The 23378-nt window shown below is 54.8% G+C and overlaps 1 protein-coding gene across 5 annotated transcripts in view; it reads right to left on the bottom strand.

Annotated features, from left to right (window-relative positions):
* Positions 1-8666: 8666 nt before the first annotated feature.
* The window catches only part of IL4R (interleukin 4 receptor), a 40150-nt gene continuing 25438 nt past the window's right edge, over positions 8667-23378 (bottom strand). For all 5 annotated transcript variants that reach the window (XM_039257529.1, XM_039257528.1, XM_039257532.1 and 2 more), the window contains 5 exons: positions 19077-19233; positions 15373-15469; positions 13545-13623; positions 12140-12189; positions 8667-11150 (listed from right to left, as the gene is read on the bottom strand). In XM_039257529.1, the coding sequence (XP_039113460.1) occupies positions 9674-11150; positions 12140-12189; positions 13545-13623; positions 15373-15469; positions 19077-19233 (1860 nt within the window). In that variant the 3' untranslated portion in view covers positions 8667-9673. The remainder of the gene's footprint in view (positions 11151-12139; positions 12190-13544; positions 13624-15372; positions 15470-19076; positions 19234-23378) is intronic.

The following is a 23378-nucleotide window of genomic DNA, read 5'->3' as shown; positions in this document are numbered from 1 at the left end:
AGTGATTCTGAGATGTGGGCACACCACGTGGGGATCCATTCCTTTGGTCAGAAAGTGTTCTCTGAGCACCTACCGGGTACCACACGCTGTTCTAAGGTCCTGCGGATACAACAGTGAACCAACCAAACACAAATCTCTGTCCCCGTGGGGTCTACTATCTTGTGGGCGCCCTGACAAGAAATAATAGGGGCGCCTGGGGGATTCAGTGGGTTGGGCATCTGACTCTTGATCTTGGCTCAGGTCATGATCTCACGGTCTGTGAGTTCAAGCCCCATGCCGGGCTCTGTGCTGACGGTGCGGAGCCTCCTTGGGATTCTGTCTTTTCCTTCTCTCGGCCCCTCCCCACTTGTTCTCTCTCTCTCTCCCAAAGTAAATAAAAAAATTTTAATGTCATCATATATGTCACATCAGATAGTGATGTGTACTAGATAAAATGTATGTGTCCGGGTGGGAAAGGTGAAAATTGAGATGGATATATGGGTCTGGAGTTCAGGCAAGAGACCTGGGCTGGGGAGACTTATTTAGAAGACATCATTCATTCATTCAACAAATGTTTGTCCGGCACACTCTATGTACCAGCCCCTGCGCTAGGAGCTGAGCCACAAGGAAACTCTCCAGCCCGGAGTTACTAACGGATGTAGTTACCTTGATGGTGATGGGGTGCAGGAGATGTCACCCCAAAAGGCATTGCTTTGGCATATTGGTTATTTTGAATTAAAGTTACTAAAGACAGCCCGTGCACAAAGGACACTGTGACCCTCCTCTGTCCCTGTGAAAGCAGGAAATAAATCGCCCATGTGAAAGGTCCCCTGCATGTGCCAGGAGGTAAACAGATGCCCTTCTCCCCAGAGATGGGAAATTCAGGGCCGCAAAAGGCTGTAGAAACAAACCTTGTTACTTTTACTAATTTATCATTTCAACCCAAATTTTGTTTAGAACTCCTCACTAACTAAAGCTCCCAAACATAATTTTCCTTCATCCTGTCTATTCCTCACAGATTTACATTTGCCTAAAGCATCTCAAAGCTGCATGCTTTCGGTCATTTCTTGGGTCTCAATTTTATTATTGGATCTCTGTGTGCACCTCATTACACTTGGGGTTTTTTTCCTCCTATTAATCTGTCTCAGACCAATTTAATTCCTAGACCAGCCAGAAGAATCTTTGAAGGGTACAAGAATCAGATGAGATTGCCCATGGAGTGTGTGGGTGGGGGGGTGTGGTGGGGGGGTGCTGGTGGGGTGGGTGGGTGTGGGGGGGTTGCCGGTGCCCCCCAGTGTTTAAGGGAGGGCAGAAGAGAAGCCCCTCGGAAAGGAGCCTGAGCAGAAGCAAGCAGCCAGTAGCAGAAGAAGCAACAAGGGCAGAAAGCTATGGACTGAAACAGACCTGAACTTGGTGGCTGGCCTCTGCAGTTTCACAGCTTCTGCACAGAGAAGGTTGAGGAGTGGGTGTGCAGGGAGGAAGTGGAAACAGAGAGGAGACGCTTTCAAGAATGTGGCTGGGAGGGAAGGAGAGAGAGAGAGAGAGAGAGAGAGAGAAGAAATGGGAGGGGTGGAGGGAAACTTCGATTGCTTTCAGGAGGAAGGGACTTGACCAGAGACCTGCAGTGGTGGGCAAAGCCGGCAGAGGGAAGAAGCTGACACACAGGGGGTTATGGAGTCTGGGCTCCAGAAACAGAGGGGGGCTCACCCTTGGAGACAAGGGGCGGCCCTGTCTCAGGAATGCTTCCTAAACTTGAGGGGCTCAGAGCCAAATGAAACTGAAGGTCGTCTTTAAAAAAAGTACTAAGAATTCAAAATGGTGACTCTTGGCACCCAGACGGTAGTGAACAAGAGGCTTGCTGGCTTGGCTGGGCTGTGGCCTCTGGGCACCCAGCACACACACCGGTCGCATGGACGGCCACCACCACGTTCCAGCCCCAGGTCCCAGGAAGTGAGCAGGTGACAGCAAGCCTCCCTTATGCATGCGCCGGGCCTTGATGGATGCCGACGGAGGCAGGGGGTGGACAGATATTTGACAGAATCTTCCGGAAGTGCAGACCGAGTGCGGATCATGAGACGGAGGATGGGGACGTGGGGATGGGGCTTGAGGAAAAGGGCTGGGAAATACCATGGGTTCGTTCCCTGTTGTTGCGGTAACAAGTGGCCGCAAATCTAGTGGCTTGAAACAAAGATGTATTATCTTACAGTTGTGGAGGTCAGAAGGCCGAAACTGGTCTCGCTGAGCTAAAAATCAAGATGTCAGCAGTGTTGCATTCCTTCTGGGGACTCTCGGGAAGAATCGGTCCTTGACTTTTCCAGGTTTAGTGGTCACCTGCAGTCCTGGCTCAGAGCCCTGTCTTCGTCTTCAGAGCCGGCTGCGTGGGGTCTTCACATTTCTCCGGGCCACTAACTCTCCTTCACGATTATAAGGACCCGTGTGGTTCTAAGAGCCTTGGGCCCATCCAAATAACCTAGGGTGATCTTCCCATTGCAAAGTCAGTTGATCAGCAGACCCGACTCCACCTTCAACCTTGACTCCCCCTTGCACTGTAACATAACAGGCTCACAGTTTCCAAGGCCTAGGATGTAAGTATCTTTGGAGGATCGTTATTCCACCTGCTACAATCGTTAAGGCTGTTTTATGGCTGCAAACAAAACTCCACAGTGACTTAAACAAAAGCAGGTTTATGGTTTATTTAAGAATCCAGAGGTTGCTTTGGTCACTTGATGATGTAATCAAGGACTCGTGGTCTTTGCTTCTCCGGTGTTGCCATATTCAAGACGTTATCTTTCATCTCCAGTCTTGCTTCCTCATGATCACAAGATGGCTGCCAAACCACCAGACATCACATCCGAAGCAGCATGGATGATGGCAAAGGGAGCGTCTCTTACCGCTGCTCTCTTTGGTTAAAAAAGGAGAACTGCCAGCTTGCCCTGCTGTCCTGTGGCAAAGAGGAAGGACCAGATATGTTGACCAATTTGAGCTGAATTTACCAGCTGGAAATCAGGAAATGCCAGTAACTGGATGGGGTGGGGTGTCAGTGTATAGAAGCAAGGAGTCCAGATGGCCAGAATCACAGTCCACAGCTGGGGTCAAAGATTAGTCCATGGCCAGGGGGGAGGGGTCAGCATGTGGCCGGGGTCAGTGTGCAACCGGGATCACGATGAATAGGTCCACAGCGTAGGCCAGGAATCATTCCATGGCTTGAGTCAGAAGTCATTCTGTGGTTGGAGCCAGGTTTCAAACTGGAGCTAGGATCAGAGGTTGGTGGGTGTGTCTGGGTGGCTCAGTGGGTTAAGCATCCGACTTCGGCCCATGATCTCACCGTTCGTGGGTTTGAGCCCCGGGTCAGGCTCTGTGCTGACAGCTCAGAGCCTGGAGCCTGCTTCGGATTCTGTGTCTCCCTCTCACTCTGCCCCTCCCCTGCTTGTGCACTCATTCGCTCTCCCTTTCATTCTCTCTCTGAAAAATAAGAAAATAACCTTGAAAACCAAAAGAAGTTTGGTTTAGCGTTGTTCTCTCTTGTCTCATTCTCTGATGTGAATGTTATCCTCGGGACCAGGAGGCTTAGGGCCCTGCTCTGCTCTCTTCCCAGCCTGTCTCCTCTCGTTCTCCTCCTAAGATCTGCTGAACTTCAGCTTGGTGACTTGGGTCTGTGGGACAGAGAGAAGCGGAGTCTGGGCAAGACCCTTAAAGATGGGGGAGGTGCGGAAACATACGGGGAAAGGAGGAAAAGGCTGCAGTAAAACATTGAGGGCGGAAGGGAGAAAATACGTATAATATGTGTACGGGTATTTGGGGAGGGATACATGATCCAAACACCCACTCTGTGTTTGAACAGCACCTAGAAGTGATGTGTGGACAGCTACAAACAGGAATTGGGGGGGGGGGTGCCATTGGCATCCTTCCTGCCCTTCTGATGTTCTCGTCCGACCTTCTGACAATAAATTAGCATTAAGTTTAGAACGTCCTTATTTCTTTGAATTATATTTCACGCCCTCATTTCCACAACACCCACGGACCCATTCAGTCTAACAAGAAGAGGGGCGAGCCAGCCCTTGGACAACGTGAACCGTGTGCAGGCACCATTCTGACCCTTACATGTATTGACATACGTGCCAATAACATGTTAATTTTAACATCGGGTCGGTGAGGGCAGTAGTATTATTGTTCCCATTTTACAGATGAGGAAGCAAACACAGACGTTCCGGAGCCACACAACCGGTCCTTGGGACACTCTGAGTTCCTAATGTGTGTCTGCACTTTTGCCAGGTGCAGAAGGGGCCGGGGGACAAAGGCAGAGATGAAAGAGAGGTGGGGGCAGGTGCATCGAGATCGCCGCGCCTGCTTTTCTGGGCGTGGCTCCGCGGCGGGGCCGCCGAGACAGAGGCGGGTGCTGGGGCCAGAGCCGGCCACTAGGGGGCAGCAGAGACCCAGGAGCCCGCGTGCAGCCAATTGGGTGCTGCCAGGCCCCCCACTGGCCAGCTTCCCCGGACTTGTCAACGGAGCTGTGGGAAAGGGTGGGACTTTGAGCAAGAACTGGCACTACCCGGCTGCCATCGGGTATCTTAGGCAAACCGACAGCCGCTCCTCACCTCACCCCTGCGGGCTGAAGGCTACTTCTTTGCGTCTTTGATGGGGTGGAAATCGAGGCCCAGAGTGGTCAAGTACTTTGCCCACAGTCACACAGCCCTGAATTGGCAAAGACAGGTTTAAACGAGGCAGGATGAGCGCAGGGCCCTTGCTGCTCGGAGTCTCAGTGTTCTCACCTGGAAAAGGGGCATGCGAGGATGGGCAAATGGTGGCCAAGGGCGATCAGGAATCAGAGCTCCTCACGGGCAAGTCCGGCGCAGCCACCGCTGTGGGGGTCCGCTGAGGGCATGCCTCTCTTGCAGTGGGGCCTCAAAACCTTCTTGCCGGGTGTTTCTATTTCTGATTAATAACTTTTGTGGGAAAATAACGTCAGAAACGTTATTCAACAGGATGTTCACGGAGATACACCTTCAAAAACAGTTCATTTTGTGATCTCCCACGTGGTGCCAGGAGCAGGGGCGGGGGATGGGATTTCCGGTGGTTTTCACTTTCCTCTTTACACCTTTATGTTTTCTCTGAATCAGAGAAGCCTGGCATGTGCCAATTTAGTAATCAGAAACAATCAAACAAATAAGCAGGGGGTTTGTGTAAAAAAAAATAATAATAATAAAATTTAAAATAAAATTAAGCAGCGGCAGCCCCCCTCCCCAAGGGAAAATCTTGGTAAAATCGAGGCTGGGGGTGTGCGGGGATTGGGCGGGGGACCCTGAGATCAACGCATCTGCAGGCCCAGCCCTGTCTGTGCCTCTAGTCCAGTCCCGCGGGGGATGCTGGGAAACTCCAGCCTCCAGCATCTTGTTCTGCCGCCTACTTGTAGCTCTGGGCTCCCCTGATCTGCCAGATCCTCGCCCGTCTGCAGCTCTTGGGGCAAACATTTGGTGCAGCCCTTTCCTGTCCTTGCTTTCATTCGTCATCCCCGCCCCGCCACTGAGACAATGGACAAAGTTATGTTGGAAGAAAATGATCCAGTAGCCCTGCACTGTCCAATACTACAATCACTAGTCACAGATGGCTGTTTACTGGCGTCTGGGGGGCTCAGTCTGTTGAGCATCCGACTTCAGCTCAGGTCACGATCTCAGGGTTCATGGGTTGGAGCCCCGCATCGGGCCGTGCTGACAGCTCAGAGCCTGGAGCCTGTTTCAGATTCTGTGTCTCCCTCCCTCTCTGCCCTTCCCTGCTTGCACTCGGTCTGTCTCTCTCAAAAATAAATAAACATTAAAGAAGTTTCTTTTAATAATAAATGTAAATGTTAATTAAGTCAATAGAATTTAAAAATCAGTTCCTCACTTACACTGGCCACATTTCAGGTGCTTGCGAGCCACACGTGGACTGTGGATTCCTCCCACTGCACCAAAAGCTCTGACGCACACTGCTGCTCTAGACATTCGCTGGTCTCGCTATGAAATCCCTTTCTATATTATGTTTTCAGGCAACATTTTCTCTTTCTCTTTTCTTCTGCTTCCCTTCCTGTAGCTCTAACCTAAACCTTTGGTCCATGCTGATAATTTGAGTTTTTGTGTTTTCTTTAACAACGGGTTCCCAAGTAGTTACTCAATATTCGAGTGAAGGAGTGTGTGGCCAGGTGGGGAGCTCCTAGCCAAGGAGGGAGTAGGCATAAGCCAAAGGGCATGGGGACTGAGAGAGTATTAAGCACAGGCAGCAGGAGCCATCAGAGGCTCAGCAGGGAAGCCTGGAAGTAGCCCAGGGGATGATGAAGATGATGATGATGAGGGAGGCAATGGATTGCCAGGACAACCCCCGGAAGGAGGTGTTATTATCCTTCCTGTTTTACAAATGAGAAAGCTAAGGTGTGGGTTGGATAAAAGGGATGTAGCAGAGAAGGGGTCTGGGGCTTCACACCCCAAATACCCTTGGGGTTCCTTGCCTAATGTGGAGAGCTGAGAGGTCAAGTCCTTTGTTGAAGAAATTTCTAGGAAAGCCTTGGCAGCCGGCCATTCCCTGGGGGAAGTCACTTCCTGCCTGAGAATATCAGCAATGAGGATTTTTAGCTGTAACCGCCCTCCCTCCCCGCCTTCCCCCTTCCCTTCGCTGTGGTCAGGAGGAGCCTGAGTGCTCCACTCCTGCAAGGTGGGAGGGAGCCCCGCTGGAGGAATCTTCCAGTGGCTTCACTTCCTCTCATTGGCTTATGGGGGGACTGGGGAGACTGAAGATTGGCTGGCTTCTATCAGACCACGTATCTCAGTGCATGGGCTAATGTGCAGTTGAGCCGAGATATAAATTCCTCACTCCGGCCCTCATCCTGCCTGACCTCATCTCCCACCTCTGTTCCTGGCTCACTGCGTTCTAGCTCATCTTTTCTGAACTATGAACAGTCACGTTCATTATGCCTCAGGGCCTTTGCACTTGCTCTACCGTCTGCCCAGAGTGCTCTTCCTGCAGCACTTCCTGGCTTCTTCCAGTCCCTGAGGGCTCAGCTTAAACGTCACCTCCTTAAAGCCCTCTCTGTTAGCTCCCTGTCTCAGACCCCTCTTTGCTTCCCAGCGCCCTTCAGTGTTGGTAAGTTTCCCTGTTGTCTATTTAACGCCTGTCTCCTCCGCGCAACTGTAAGGTCCAGGAAGGAAGGCTCCTCAGCACCCAGCACAGTGCTTGACACATGCTCAGTAAACATCGGCAGGGGGTGCGGCTTCAATGAACCATGGAGGATGGGCTTAAATCCACGTTAGAGAGGGGAGATGTCTGATTCTCTACTCCCACTTCCCAAAGCCCAGACAACTCTGTTATGAGATGGCCTCAGCTGACCACCTGGGTCTCTTTTCTCTTAAGATCCTGGCGGGACAACGAGGAGACCAGCCTGGGGTCTGTGGCCGACAGCCCCTCCACCTCTCACACTTCTTTTCTCTGTTTGTGGCTTACTTTCAACAGGTGATTTCCTGAGACAAGCCTCGGGCAAAATGGATTCGGGCTGATATTTAAGTGGGCAGCGTGCTGTGCAGGAGACAGCGTACCGTGGTGGCTGGAAGCCCCACCGTCCGACCTAGGTTCCAGTCCTGCTCCGGGACGTCCTTGCTGTGTGGTCCTAAGCCAAACCTCAACCTCTCTGGGCCTCCTTCCTTATCTGTAAAATTGGGGTAGTGACAGACCCTGCCCGCTAGAGCCGTGATGTAGTGAATATATAGCACTTAGCATATTCTTGGCCCTACAGAGTTATTTTTATTTTAAATCATACACACACACACACACACACACACACACACACACATTTTTTGGAGCTCTTGATGGCAAAAAGTCCAGAGGGCTAGTTCAGGCTCTGTCATTCACTGTGTGACCTTGGGCAAGTCCCTTTTCCCCTCTAGCACAAAGTTCCCCCATCTGTAAATCATGGGGTGGTGGTAAAGGGGTGACTCAGGCCTCTAAAGGCATAGATTTGGGTTCAGCACAGAGGAAGGGTTTCTAACAAACATCAGGCTGCATGAGAGGTAGTGAGCTCCCTGTCACTTCTGGTACATTGTATAGAATGCCAGAGCAGAAGGGAACCTCATACGGCCAAGCCCCTTTTTCTGCCAGGTGTGGCCGTCGGGGTAGCTACTCAGGGAGCCGAGTGATCACAGACACAGAGCTTCAGCATGGGTCACCTACAGACAGCCTAGTTCAAGGACACACTGCCTGGGTTCAGCTAGAGGCCCACCACTAACTAGCTGTGTGACCTTGGCAAAGTGTAGCAGCTTCTGGTAATACTCTGCCTGCATCTTCTTCATATGTGCAGCTGGACGTGCTGGAGAATTAGTGTCCCGGGAGCAGCCCCTAACCAGATAGAAGCCAGTGGACCTGAACACCGCAGCTCCCTTACCTCTGTGGGGACACCTTTAAACACATGGTTATTCAAGGCTTCCAGAAGGTGAAGGTCAAGGGCCCGGGCCAGCCCCATTGGCTTACACGCTGTTTACTGCCTCCTGACCTTCCCCGCCTCACTTAACTCCAGTGCAAGGTTTCCTGGAATCACCACCTCCGGCAACTAATTGCACTTGAGTCCACGTCTTGGGGGGACCCAAACAGAGACAGAAAGTGAACTTGGAGCTCGTTTCCTCTGGAACGGAAGAGTCTGTGAGTTAACAGAGATAAGGAGCTCACAACCGTGGTGGCCAGGATGTTTGTTTAATAAGTGGAGGGGGCGGGGCAAGGTAATAAAGAGGCTTTATTTATACAAGACACCACGCCCGGGCCCTCCCTCCAATTCCACCCTTCTCAGCAAAAACAAATACCAGGTGACAAAATAATCTTTGAGATGCAAACAAGCATTATGCAACCCTAGGGTGACCCCTGTGGGCCAGTCACTGCGCTGGAACCACTCCCTCCCTGTGGCCATCGGCAAAGCATCCACAGGGCACGGACTGGCCTTGAGGGAGCTGGCTGTGTCCATTCTGGGGCTCCTGGGTTTAACAGGAGGCCTCCTCCCCCCGCCCCGCCCCATCGGTTGGGTGGGGACCAGACAGCGGCCAGGCCTGGCTTGGTGATCACAATCTTCCGTGCCCTTTTGTGTCCGTTACCGTGTCCGTTACCCACACTTAGCGCCCCTCCTCAACCCAGGTCCCGCCCCCAGTGTCACCCTAAGGGAGGTCTGCTCAGTGAATGGTGGCTCTGACTGAGCACATGACCATCCTTCCTGGACCACAGTGTCCCATCTGTTGCCCAAGGTCTCCCAAGCCGTCCCCCCCGCGGGCTTGGGTGGCTTCTAGGCTCAGCCTCGGGTCGAGTGAGACAGCAGCAGCTAAGCCCGGAACGGGGCAAGACACAATCACAGAGTGACGAGGTGCGCAGAGCACACACAGGGTGAGCATGACGGGGACAGCACGTGGACCGACCGAGTGGCCAGTGGTCTGTGCATAAGCCGAGGCCCCAAGAATTCTCGATCCCTGCAGGGGCCTCCCCACTGTGCCCCCACTCCCATGGGATGTGGCGAGCCCGGGCCACGGCTGGGAGCTGGGGGTGCTGTCCGGTCTCTGTGCCCCGTGGCAGACGGCCTCCCAACCTCAGACCAGGGCTCTCCAAGTCTCTGGAAAGTCTGCTGGGCGATGAGGCACCTCACAGGCACGGCCGAGGCCCAGCCTTCGCTTGCAGGCGTCAGCGACAAGAGGGCACCCTGCTAAGAGGCGATCACACACGTGGGCTCTGGGAAGAGCTCGGCCAGCCTTCTGGGGGTCTGGCCTGAGCTGGGGGCACGGCTCGGGGCAGGCTGCAAGAACAGGGAGGGCGTGCCCTCCTCCAGGACGGCCAAGGGCACCAGGGAGGCTGGAGAGAGGCCGGCCTCCAGGGGGACCCCGGCGGGCAGGGGGTCCGGCGCCCTTAGGGGGCTGCCCAGCGGCGAGGACCTGTCCCCGCAGCAGCAGCCGCAGCAGGGGCTGGCCACAGCGGCCTCGCCACGCTCCTCCTGGCCGTGACACTGCTTCAGGTGGCCACACAGGTGGCAGGTGAGGGCTGAATAGACGATGCCACTGGCCAGGTCGTCCCCGAGGGGGCCTACGTCCAGCTCCGGGGCCAGCAGGCTCTTAAGGCTGCAGCTGCCGTCTGCCTTTCCCGCTGGCTCCGCAGAGCTGCCTGGGAGGAGTGAGCCCTGAGGGCAGCGAGGTGGCTCCATGTCCAGTCCGAAGGTGAACAGGGGGGTGGGGGCGGGGGCCCCAGGGCAGCCAGGAGTGAGGCTCTGGAAGGGCTTGTAGCCCCCATCCCCACTGCCGGCCTCACCCCCTGATGTCTCTGGGCAGACGGCATCGCTGGAGAGCAGACTCGAGAAGGCCTTGTACCCCGCCGCCCCTCCGCCCCGGCCGCCTCCCTGCCCCACGGCGTGCACGCACTCGCGGTAGCCGCTGCTGGGGGCCGGGGCCGGGGCCGCCCTGTGCTGAAGGACACTCTGGCGCAGGATGTGCTCCCAGGTCTCTGGCTCGGGCTCTGAAGGCTCGGGGGCGGGGGCGATGCCAGGGTCCGCCTCCCCCAGGCGCCCAGCCAGCTCGGGGTCCGAGTCACCTTCTCCCGGAGTTGGGTCAGGGCAGGTTCCGAAGCTGCGGTAGGCGGGGTTGTCTGTGATGACAGGAGGCATCTCTGGGAAAGTCAGGCCACCGAGGCTCTGGGCCGGAGTGGCTGGAGGTCGGGACTGGGGCTTGAAAGGCAGCTCGTGGCCCTGGGACGATGCCTCCTGGGGCCCCGGAGCCGGGAACGCAGCCCAGGGCATCTGAGTACCCACATCGCCCGGAGGAGGAAGCCAGGATCCCGCCTGATCCTCGAGGAGGTCCAGGAAGAGGCTTTCTGTCAGCCGGGCCGCGATGCCCTCCCTGCTCTCCTGGAAGGGGTCCCTGCTGTCCACGGGCGAAGGGCAGAGGCTCCCCTCCTCCTCCTCCTCCCCCTCCTCCTCCTTGCTCGCCACGGGCGCCTCCAGGAGCTCCACGCATCGCACCACACTGATGTCCTCGGGCCAGAGGACCGTCTTGCTGACCTCCACGGGGCCCCACGCTGCTTTGCCAGCACCCAGAACAGGCCTGTTTCCGGCACTCTTGGAGAAGTCCTGTTCCCCCTCCAGTCTGTGCTCCAGCAAACAGGGCAGGAGCTTAGCAAGACAAGTCTTCCAGCGTCTGCAAAAGCAAAGAAAACTTCGGTCGGGATTCAGTTTCTCGGCTGGAAAACCTCCTATTCGTCCTTCAAAGCCCGGCTTGAAACCAGCCCAGACTGAAGTCTATCTATTGCAGACACGCCTCCTGACTTTAGAATCAATCATCCCTCGGTCTGTCTTCCCTACCAGCCCGCGAACTCCTTGAAGGCAGGGCCCGTGTCTCACTTTGAGGTTTCTGGAGGCCACACAGAATCCGGCCCCCGGCATAAACTCAGTCTACCGAATACGGGAACGTCTCTGTCAAGGACGATGACATTTAAAATACTGATCAGGGGCTCCTGGGTGGCTCAGTTGGTTAAGCATCCGACTCTTGATATCAGCTCGGGTCAGGATCTCACAGTTCGGGTGTTCAAGCCCCACGTGGAGCCCCGCGTAGGTGTGGGCCTGCTTGGGGGTCTCTTTCTGTCCCTCCCCCACTTGTGTGTGCACACGCACACACACTTGCTCTCTCAAAAATAAACTGAAAAAAAAAATACTTATCAATTTAAAACATTTACGAGTACCACAGCATACGTAACGACTGTGGCTGTGGAGTGCCCTGCTATGCCAGGTATCAACCCTTTAGTTACTGGACTGTGGGTCATCCAGGGACAAGCTAGGGGACGCAGGATGATGGCTGCTACTCGAGGGTTCCAGAATTGGCTATCCGCCAACCTACATGCAATGATGTTGACATTTTAGCAAGCGGCATGGCCGTCTGGCTCAGACTGTACACTTCCGAGGGGTCCGGCACAGGCCTGACCCCTGGTGAAACACAGGGGGCTTAGGCAACACGCCCACCTCCCCAGAACCCCCTCCCCCTGCCCCTCTGCCTCCAAGCCCAGGGTCACAAGACAAGTCCCGCGTGCTAAGGAGGGAAAAAGGCAGCTGCGGAGTTGGGGGTGTGGTCCCACTGCCCCACCCCCAACAGCCTCCAAATCCAGAGGCTGTGACCCAAGTTCGTATACATACGGGCACTTGGCTGGCTCCTGGCCTCGGGACCGCTTCCCCCACAGTGACACCTAAAATACAGAGACAGCCAGTGAAACAGGGTGGCCAGGCCTCACAGCTCAGCCTGGCTCCAGCGCGGCTCAGGGGGCGTCTGCTGCAAAAAGACTTGACATCACATAGGCCGGGGGTCCCGTCAAGGTCACTTTAGCTCTCTGAGCCTCAGCGTCCTGGGGAATCAAGGAGACTGCCCGGATAGTAAGTCGCTGGGGCTGATGGTAAAAATGGCCACACCACTCTGAAGCTCCTCCCACCCTCTGAATCCGGCCTGGCCATGTGACTTGCTCTGACCAATATGATGCTGTGGAAGTGACACTGGCCGGCCAGCTCGAGGATGATAGACAATGCTTAGTCACCACCAGTGCTCCGGCTGAGAGTTGGCCGACTTCCAGACCTGTGAGTGAGACCACTGGGCAGGGGCCCATCCCGGAGCCTCCCTGCCCCTCCACCACTGCATGAAGCCCAAACTGCCCACCTGCAGAAACAAGTGCTCATGGAGAGTGTTTTAGCTCTTTAAATTTTGGGCTGATTTGTTACACACCAACACTAACTGATACACGAACAGCACTTATTCTGTGCAGGACCCTGCAATATATACTTTATATGTGCTGTTTCCACAAATTGCAGTATCAGTTAGGGAAGCACTACCATCACCCACATGAAGAAACTGGCTCAGAGAGGTTAAGCAACATCCCCAAGTCCACACTGCACGTCAAAGGCAAAGCCTGGGTCCAAAGCCAGACCCCTGGACTCCAAAGCCTGCCAGTGGGTCCCTAGAGAATGGAGGACACTTGGGCTTGTGCCCTTCCTTTCCTCCCTGATGTCACCCAGGAAACTCCACGTGGCCATGGCACTGGAGAAATGATCCACCCTTCGTTCAGGTAGCAATCTGGCTGGTCCTAGAGGGTCCCCTCTCCCGTCGTGGTGAGGGCTTTGGGAAAGGGTGTGCGGTAACAGTTTGGACCAGTGAGAATCGGGCAGAGATCTGCTGGTGTTTGGGGGGCAGTTTTCTGCTCGTCAGAGGAAGACACAGGGAGACTGTCCCCATCTTCCTCACCTTTTGGCTTCTTGCCCTGCTACAGAAACCACTCCAGGAGACAACGTGGAGGTGACCGTCACCTCCTCCCAGGGGAGATAAGCCAAGCAACCAGCCCCCAGGAGCCTGGCCTGGTAGAAAGAACAGCCCTGGAAGCCAGGGGGAGGGAGCGGCGGGCTCTGGGACCCTAGTGAGCACGCGAAGCTGCTGACGCCAGGAGCCTTCCTGATGTCTACGCGCACTTCCAAAAGTAGATGCGCACCCGCAACCTCCCAAGTCTTTTGAATCCTGCTTTCTGACATCTAAAGCAAGCTCACCACCCCGCCCTCCTACCTGTGGCTCCTGGATGACTATAGCCACCAGGCGGCTGTTGGCGGGGTTGGGGATCTGGTCCCACCATTCTTTCTTAATCCTGAAAAGGAAGAGGAAGAGTTGCTGAGGGGTGCCTGCATGGCCCAGTCGCTTAAGCTGCCGAGTGGATTTCAGCTCAGATCACTATCGCACGGTTCTTGGGTTCGAGCCCCGCGTCAGACCCTGAGATGACAGCGCAGAGCCTGCTTGGGATTCTGTCTCCCTCTCTCTCTCTCCTCCTCTCCCCTGTTTGTGCTCTTTCTAATAAAAATTTAAAAAAAAAAAAACTAAAAAAAAAAAAAGAGTTATCGGGTGCTGCTTCCATGAAGGCGTCAGAGACCGCGTCGGGCAGTGCTTGGATGCCCTGCCCTGACCTTGCTCTACAGGCGAAGTCACGGGGGCCCCAGGGGTGAAGCAGCAGCGGGACTGCGGGCAGACCCAGCAGGTTCAGGCCCCAGCAGTCTGTCAGCCAGGAAGGAGCCCGTGATGTGGCGCAGCCGAGGGACCTCCTCTCCGCCTGGTCTGTCTGGGGCCACAGGAGTCAGCGCTGGGAGCGCAGCTTCTCAGAACACCTGTGATTGGCCTCGGCCCACTTCACTCAGTCGGGCAACACGTATTTATCAATATTTACTAGGCACCACTCGCTGGTCCAGGCATCGGGGACACAACGGTGAATGAGACTGACAAAACTCTCTGCCCTGGCAGAGCTGACTTTCTAGAAGAGACAGACATCAGCCGTGGCAGCTTCCATGTCACAGATGGAAATGCAGAAGAAAGGGAAGTGAGAGGAATGGAGGGTGCAATCACGGAAGGCCTCTTGGAGGAGGGGACTTCTGAGTGGCCACTAGAGGGGGAGCAGGAACTGTGGTGACACCAGGGGAAAGGGCCTTCCTGGCAGGGAGGGACAGACGATGGGGAAACAGAGGCTCAGAGAAGGGGAAAAGAGCAGCCCAGCGTCACGCAGAGCCATCCGGAGCAAGATGCGGAGGAGGGAACCTGTATTTCCTGCACGCCTGCTGTGTGGCCAGCAAACCGCAGGACACCTCTGCCCCCTCAGTCCCCAGTCACCGCGAGGCCTTACGTGGTGAGCCAGGGCCGGCTGGTCCCGTTTCTGAGACGGGAGAGTGGACGCTGTGAGACCCCACAAACCCAAGGGCCTGAGCTCAGTGGAAGCTATGCTCCTTCCACCCCCGCCTGCCGCGACCAGGACTCTGTCAGGACTCTCAGGACTCGTGAAATCAGTTCGCCTCCAACCCGCAACACAGACCTGAGGCTGAGAGGTTTGGCCTCTTACGGCCACAAAACTCCGGAGCTCCAAGGCCAGGGTCCAAAGCCAGGTCTCCAGGGACAACTGTCTAGAAGTCCCCTGTCTCCCGCCACATGCTCCGAGTGTCTGCACCTCACCCTGGGGCCTCGGGGTGACCCATCTCCCTTCTGCCAGAGGAAAGTCCCTCCCCAGCTCATTCTCCCTCCAGAGCATCCCTCGGCTCAAGCATCACCTCCTCCGAGGGGCCTGCCCGGCCTCCCAACCCAGCAGCCGGAACATTTCTCCCCTTCGCCCTGGCAAATTCCCTTTAGTGCGCCGATCACCGTGTCTCCGGTCTCCCCTCCCCCATAAAGAGCACAGACAGGGTTGTCGTCGGCCCTGCTCTTGGCTGTTGCCTCTGTGCCCCGTGCATAGTAGCTGCTCAATAAATATATATTGCTGAGGGACGGGACCGCAAGCAGACAGACATGAGGGGGTTCCCACCCCCCGCATAGTCCAGAGGGGCCAGCTCGCGGGCCTCCCGTGGCGAAGCCCAGGACTCACTTGATGACACTGAAGTAGCAGGACAGGCAGACGGCCAAGATGACAAGGCAGGAGATGGTGACGCCGAGCTGGAGGTGATGTTCCCAGGGTTCATAGTCTGTGAGTGGGAGGGAAGCCATGAGCCGCGGCGCCACCCGCCTTTCCCGGAGCCGGAAGCCGAGGCTCAGGAAGGGTCCTCTGGGACCCCGTGTGGGCCGGCCTCCGCCCAGTGCCCCCGCCTCGTCCCCTCCTACTGCGCCCTCGCCACCCGGCCTCCTCACTCTCCCCTGTTCCTTCAAAGCTCAGGGCCACCCCAGGACCTTGAACACACTGCTGTCTCTGAAGAGAGCGGGCATCTGGAGCCAGACTACCTGAGCTCAAAGCCCGACTCTGTCACATCCTTGCTGGGGACCCTGGACAGGGCCCTCAGCCCCTCTGTGCTTCCTCATCTGTCCACTGGGGTTAATACCGCACTGACGACATAGGGCTGTTGTGGGGATCACACGACGCGGTCACGGCCGTGCCTGCCAGTCCCACAAGCCTTTGCTGCTGCTGTCTGGGCACAGCTGGCCCCTTCTCACTCGCTTTGAGGTCACCTGCTCCGAAAAGCTCCCTCACGCCCTCTCTCCTGCTGTCCCTCCCACCTCCCCATGCCTTCACCCTGATTTTCTCCCCAGATGTAATGTCATACGGATCAAGAGCTATGTGATTCATTTTCCTGTTTGCTTATTCTCTGTCTCCCTTCCAGAATGTGAGTCCCACAAGATCGGGGATTTGTGTCTGCTTCGTTCTCTGCTGATGCCCCAGGGTCTAGCCCAGGGCCAGGCGTGCAGTATGGGCTCAATAAATAATTGTGGAAATAATGAATGAGGGGTCAGCCCATCATATACGCTCCACACAAGCTGTTTCTCTACACTTTTCCTTCCCTTCCCCAGGTCAGTGGTACAATCAGGTGAACGGGACGTGACTTTGCCCGGCGCTTACTATGTGCCTGGTGTTGTGCAGACACCAGAGGCACAGAGTAGGTCCCACCTATGGAGTGAAAGGCAGTGTCAGGAGATGTCTGCGGGTCAAGGGGAGCAATACTAAGAGGGATGAAGTCGGAAGGGTGGGGGATGGGTGGGGTTCCCACCAACGGCCACTTTGCCCAGCACTTTGAAGACCCTTCTCTCACTGAATGTTCACAACAGCCCTGCTCTTCCTCCACGGTAAACGGTGCCTGAGGTGGCTTCCATCCCCAACAGATAGCCCTCCATCTTCCCTGCCAGGGAGCAATGCTCCCGCCCTGAGGTTTGGGCCGATCGTGATTATCTTATTCTCCTTGCCAGGCATGAGGTTCTAGCCTCCCTTGCAGCTAGGAGAGACTCCGCGGCCATCCTGGCCAATGAGATGCAAGGGGAGGTCCGCTAGGGAAGCTTCTGGAAAGATTTTTGCTTCCTGATGAAAGAGAGGACCAAGGAGCACCTGCTTGTGGCAGCCTTTTGTTTCTTTTAGGCCTTGGGGCCAGCAGCCAGCTTGGGGCCTGGGGTAACAAGTCCAAGGATAAAACACTATCATGTACCAGCGATACATGTCACTGGGCTGAGGTATAAACCAGGGAGGGCCCACTTGTGAGACTTCATTTTATGTGAGATAACTCAATGTTTCCATGCAAAACGCCATGAGTAACAGTGTTGCAAAGACCAGTTGTGGGGATGGGTTGGGGGGCGGGGGCTGTGTGTGTAATGCAGCTACCCTACGAGGGACTACATCTCCCAGAACCCCTTGTAGCTCCGTGTGGCCATGTGACTAGTTTCGCCAATAAAACTTGAGAGGAAGTGGTGTGTGTCACTTCTGGGCTCAGGTTTTTAAGAAGCACTTTCTTACACCATAAACAAAAATAAACTCAAAATGGATGACCTAAATGTGTGACCCAAATTGAGACAGGAAACCATAGAATAGGCAGCAATCTCTTTGACCTCGGCCGTGGCAACTTCTGACTAGACTTGTTAACACAGACGAGGGAAACAAAAGCAAAAATCAGCTACTGGGACCTCACCAAGATAAAAAGCTTCTGCACAGTGAAGGAGACAGTCAGCAAAACTAAAAGGCAACCAACGGAATGGGAGAAGATATTTGCAAATGACATATCAGATAAAGGGTTAGTATCCAAAATCTATAAAGAACTTATCAAACTCAACACCCAAAAAACATAATCCAGCAAAGACATGGGCAAAAGACATGAATAGACACTTTTCTAAAGAAGACATCCTGATGGCTAACTGACACATGAAAAGACGCTCAATATCACTCATCATCAGGAAATACAAATTGAAACCACAACGAGATACCAGTCAGAGTGGCTACACCAGTCAGAGTGGCTAAAATTAACTCAGGAAACGATAGATGCTGGCAAGGATGCAGAGAAAGAGGAAGCCTCTTGCACTGTTGGTCGGAATGCAAACTGGTGCAGTTGCTCTGGAAAACAGTGTGGAGGTTCCTCAAAAAGTTGAAAGCAGATCTACCCTACGAGTCAGCAACTGCACCACTAGGTATTTACCAAAGGGATACAAAAATATAGATTTGAAAGGGGACAGGCACCCCAATGTTTATAGCAGCACTATCAACAATAGCCAGGGTATGGAAAGAGCCCAAATGTCAATCCGCTGACGAATGGATAAAGATGCAGTGCACACACACACACACACACACACACACACACACACACTGGAATATCACTCAGCCATCAAAAAGAATAAAATCTTGCCTTTGCAATGATGTGGATGGAGCTAGAGTATATTATGCTGGTGAAATAAGTCAGAGAAAGACAAATACCGTACGATTTCACTCATCTGTGGAACTTAAGAAACAAAACAGATGAACATAGGGAAGGGAGAAAAAAAAGGGGAACAAACCATAAGAGACTCTTAACGATAGAGGACAAACTGGGGGTTGATGGAGGGAGGAGGGGGATGGGCTAGAAGGGGGAGGGGAACGAAGGCGGGCACATGCTGGGATGCGCGCTGGCAGGTGTACATAAGCGATCAGTCCTTACGTGAATTCTGCTTCTCAAACGATACCACACTGTAGGTTAACCAACTGGGATGTCGATAAAAATTTGGAAAGAACCAAAAAATAAATTCACATCCATTCAACTCTTTTAAAAACACACACACACAGGGGCGCCTGGGTGGCTTAGTCAGTTAAGCGTCCGACTTTCGCTTAGGTCATGATCTCGCGGTTCGTGGGTTTGAGCCCCGCGTCGGGCTCTGTGCTGACTGCCGGCTCAGAGCCTGGAGCCTGTTTCAGAGTCTGTCACTCCCTCTCTCTCTGACCCTTCCCTGCTCGCACTGTCTCTCTCTCTCTCCTAGAAATAAATAAAACATTTAAAAAATAAAAAAATAAAAACACACACACACAGAAGGAATCTTTGTCCTAGAGAACGGTGGGAACCACAGGGAGGCAAACCACGTGCAAACCAGGCAAGTTCACGGCCGACTGATACGTGAGCAGGTCATACATTGCAGCCATGCGGAGCCCGCAGGCCGTGGGCGCTTCTCTGTGACTGCAGCATCGCTGGGCTGCCCTGACCAGCACCCCGGGTCTGCCCGGACTTCTATTACCTGCAGGTAGGGGCCCGCTCTGGTGTGGAAATCCCGATGCTTCACCAAGGGGGAAGTGTTGGCCACAGAATGAACATGAGGGGCAGAGGCTCGACCCGCCCGTGGCCCCCGGTGGGTACTCACGGTTAAGCCACCTGATGCTGGGGCTCCACTCACTCCAGAGGCTGTTGTAGCTCTGAGCCCAGGCCCTCACCCGCGCGGTGTAGGAAGCTCCAGACTTCAGGGTGCTGGCCGCCACACGGAAGGTGGGCTCCCTGTAGGTCACGTTATAGATTCTGGACTGGGGGAGGAGAGGGACGCATCAGTGCACCGGCCTCGGGGGCAGACAGCACCCGCCCCCACCCTGGCTCCCGTCCTTAGCTGACCCCACAGTGTCGAAGGGCCACCAGCCTGGGTATTTGCTTGCTCCTCCAGTTCAGGCTTTGTTTGCCAACCCCCACAACTGTGACCAGAGTCACAGGCGAGAGGAGCCAGGGGACTGGCCCTCCCCCTGTCCTCGGCGCCCTGATGCTCAATGTGCAACGTTACTGGGGCCAGCTGATTAACCTTGGACTTTGAATCTCCTCCTCTGTAAAATGAGGGGAAGAGTCCTTACTGCCACTTTCTAGCTGTGTGACCCTAAGCTGTATAACCTCTCTGGACCTTGATGTCCTTCTTTTGCAAAATGGGGATAATCAAAGTGCCTATGCCCCAGGGCTGGTGTGAGGATTAAGTTGGTTAACACCCGATAAGCACTGAGAACAGGGCCTGGCACGCAGGAAGCATGAGAGTGACCTCTCTACAGCACAGACAAAGTCACCACTGTCTCCCTCTCTCTACTCCGTGGGCCCTCAGGAGCCTTCATAGTCAAGGCCAAACTCTAGCCTAGAACCTCAGCCCTCCTCCAACTGTTGGGAAGGGACTTCCAAGAACTGATATCAAGTGAAAAAGGCAAATGAAAGTAGCATAGGTTGTCTACTGCCTTTTGTGTTTAAAAAAAAAAATAGAGGGCACCTGGGTGGCTCGGTCAGTTAAGCATCTAACTCTTTCAGCTCATATCACGCTCTCACGGTTCGTGAGTTTGAGCCTTGCACCGAGCTCTGCGCTGAGGGTGTGGAGCCTGCTTGGGATTCCTTCTCTCTCTGCACTGTCCCTCTCAAAATAAAGAAATAAATAAACTTAAAAAAAAAAAAAAAAGACGGACTCTGGGATGGCCCTGTGACCCCCTCGCCCCCGCATCATGCCCCTGTGTGATCCCCAATTCTTGAATGGTGGGTCTTGTGACCCACCGTGGGGTTAGATTCTGTAAGGCTATCGTTACAGCTTGCTAGGAGACTCTCTCCTGTGCCGGCTTTGAGAAGACAATGGGGAAGGAACTGAGGGCAGCCTCCCAGGCAGGGCCAGTAAGAACCTGAGGCCCTCAGTCCGGCGGCCCACAGGAAACAACGCTGCCCACAACACAACAGCTTGGGAGAGATCTTTCCCCAGTCGAGCCTCAGATGAGGCCGCAGCCCCAGACGAGTCCTTGACTGTGCCCTTGGGACAGTTGAAGCGTGAGGTCCCAGCTAAGCCACACCCAGACTCCTGGACCCCAGAAAGGTGGGTCAACAAAATGCATGCTGTTCAAAGCCGCTACATTGGGGCGCCCAGGCGGCTCAGTAGGTTAAGTGTCTGACTTCGGCTCAGGTCATGATCTCATGGTTCGTGAGTTCAAGGCCCAAGTCAGGCTCTGTGCTGACAGCTCAGAGCCTGGAGCCTACTTCGGATTCTGTGTCTCCCTCTCTCTATGCCCCTCTCCCACTCATGATCTGTCTGTCTCTCAAAAAAAAATAAACGTTCAAAAAAAATAAAAATAAAAATCTTTAAGACACAAAACGAAACGTGTATTCAAGATCGAGTCTGACGGCATGGGAGTAACCTGAGCCTCTGCCCGCAGCTCCTCACCCTGCCAGGTCTGCCCCTATGCAGCCCTGCTTCTGCCCGTGGATTGGAGCGGAGGTCTGGGGGAGAGTTATGGGAGGAAGTGAGGGCAGGAACACAAAGACACTCACTCACGGCCCTATTTTCTCTCTAAATGTGAGTAAGCAGGAAGCAACAGCTGGACCTAGGTCACCAAAGGAATCGTATGTCCCAGAAAGGAGTAGGAGGTTGGGAAGTGTTTTAAGAAACAGAAGAAAAATTGGAGCTTCCCAGGAACTACTTGTGGAGTGTTTTTGTTTTTGTTTTTGTTTTTGTTTTTGACAAAAAGGGCCAGGTGTTTCGGAGGCCATCCCTGAGAGAAAGATCCAAGGGAGAATTGGTACTGGCCCTGGAGTTCAAGTCCAGGCTTCCCACCCGCGGTTCTGCCAGCTGCGGGACCCCGGGCGAGTCATTCCATCTCTCCATGCCTCGGTCTCCTCATCACTAAAATGGAGACAGCGACACCCTCCCACCTGTGGGGCTTTGCAGCCACCAGTGATGTACCTTGTGCCTCGCACATTTCAGGCACACGAGAAATGGTAACCGTTCACAATCCTGAACACACCGGTGGCCTCGCTGTCTGTTTTACTGCATACACCACCCACATCCCCGTAATCCTCGGACATGCCACGAATCTTCACACCCCCAAGTCTTTGCTCATGTGGTTCCCTCCCCCTGGCCTACTGCTCTCTTCCTTCCTGTCTAGAAAACTCGTATTCACCCTCCAATGCCTGAGCCCAAACTCCACTTCCATTACCGAACCCTGTCCAGAGATCATTCAGGACAATGGGTAGCTCCCTTCCCCAAATTCCACTTCTAAGGTGTCTCCTTAGCAAGGGTCCCATCCATGTCATCCATGCAGAAGACTGTTACTAACATTCTTTTCACTTTGCATGGTGAGAGACCGGTAACCCGACTTGCCCTGATCATTTTGCAATGTGTACAAATGTCAGATCACTGTGCTGTAGCATGTCTGAAACTAATATAATATTGTACATCAATTGTACCTTAAAAAAAAAAAAAAAGATTTGGTCCCCCACTCGGAGCCACAGCTGGGGTCTGCAATATGGGGGCAAGCAGGGCAGAGACACCCATCTTTGCCATTAGCATGGGTACTCCAAGCTCAGGGCGGGTAAGCCTCTGGCTCTGGTCCCAGGGTGCATCCTCATTGGTTGAGACCAGTCGTGCCCACCCCGTTCTCTGGGTCTAGCCCCAGGACAGGGAGAGATGGGGGCGGGGTGTCTCCAAGCTGTCTCTGGGGTGTCTCCGCCCACAGGAGAAGCCCAGCCAGGACTTCCGAGGCCCTGGGCAGCACTGAGCGTGAACATGACCACTGGGCCATGGCTGGGGTGCGCTGATCAATTCTACCTGCTGGCTGGGGGTCCAGGGCCAGGCCCTAAACCTGGCTGTTACAGCCAGCCCTGTCCCTGCTTCCCCTTCCCCGGAGTCTGCTCTGGGGAGCCGCCCGTCCCTCATTCCCAGCCGATACGACAACGGACCCCGTCCCCCACCCCCGCGGCTCCAGAGGTGGGCATGTGACTCACGTCTGGCCAATCAGAGTCCAGTACCAGCACCCTCTGTCCTGCCCACAACCTGGGCCAGGTTCAGAGATTCCAAGTGAGCCAAGCCAGGCTACTGAGCATCAGCCTGGAACTTTGACTCGGACTAGTACGGGTGGGGCCATCCCCTGTGGCTTTGGCACGCGGCCATGGAGGTGCTGGCCGGCATGCTGGCCACCACGCGAGGGAGGGGCCTGCCTCAAAAGGAAGCCAACACAGAATAACGCCAGGCTAAGGGAGGGCAGATTTCCTGGAACCTGGATCTAGCCACCAAGATAAGCAAATGAAGAACACTTCACACCCTCCCTTCCCCGCCAGACTTTGGCCTTCAGAAGCCTTGCACGGGCTCAGAACTCGGGAAGGGGGTTCACCTATGAAACGGAACTGCCTATCTCTTTTGGCATCTGGGCAGCCTTGCCAATGCTGAGCCTCCGCTGTGACGCCCGGCGGCTACAGGACTGCTCCCACCCTTCGCGGTGGCCCAGCGCCAGGGGAAACCACACCTGAGAGGCTGAGAGATGTCGATCAACACCCACCCCCTCCCTGGCAGCAGCAGCCAGGCCAGCCTGTGTCCCAGGACACAGGGCGTGGCTCAGAAGAGGCCCTCCGTGGCTCTGACGTCGCGAGTTCTAGACCGAGGTGTGGGAGGCCAAGGCAGCGGGGCTTTCCGAGGCGAAAAGAAGAACGATGTTTACGACACACTTAGTGCCGGGCCGGGGAGCCTGTCTGTGGCACACACCTCGCACTCCCAGTAGCTGACGGAGCGTGTACTCTTATTATCCCCATGTTACAGAGGAGGAAACTGAGGCACCAGGAGATTAAGCGACACGGCTAGGATCACGCAGCTGGTGAGCGGAAACAGGTATTGGAGCCCAGCTCTGTAGGTGTTCAGACGTCCCTCCCATGGGGATGCCTGAGGGGAAAGTAT

This window comes from Hyaena hyaena, unplaced genomic scaffold, assembly GCF_003009895.1.
Source record: "Hyaena hyaena isolate Hyena2069 unplaced genomic scaffold, ASM300989v1 scaffold_624, whole genome shotgun sequence".
Lineage (NCBI taxonomy): Eukaryota > Metazoa > Chordata > Mammalia > Carnivora > Hyaenidae > Hyaena > Hyaena hyaena.
This window is presented reverse-complemented; position numbering and strand designations above follow the sequence as displayed.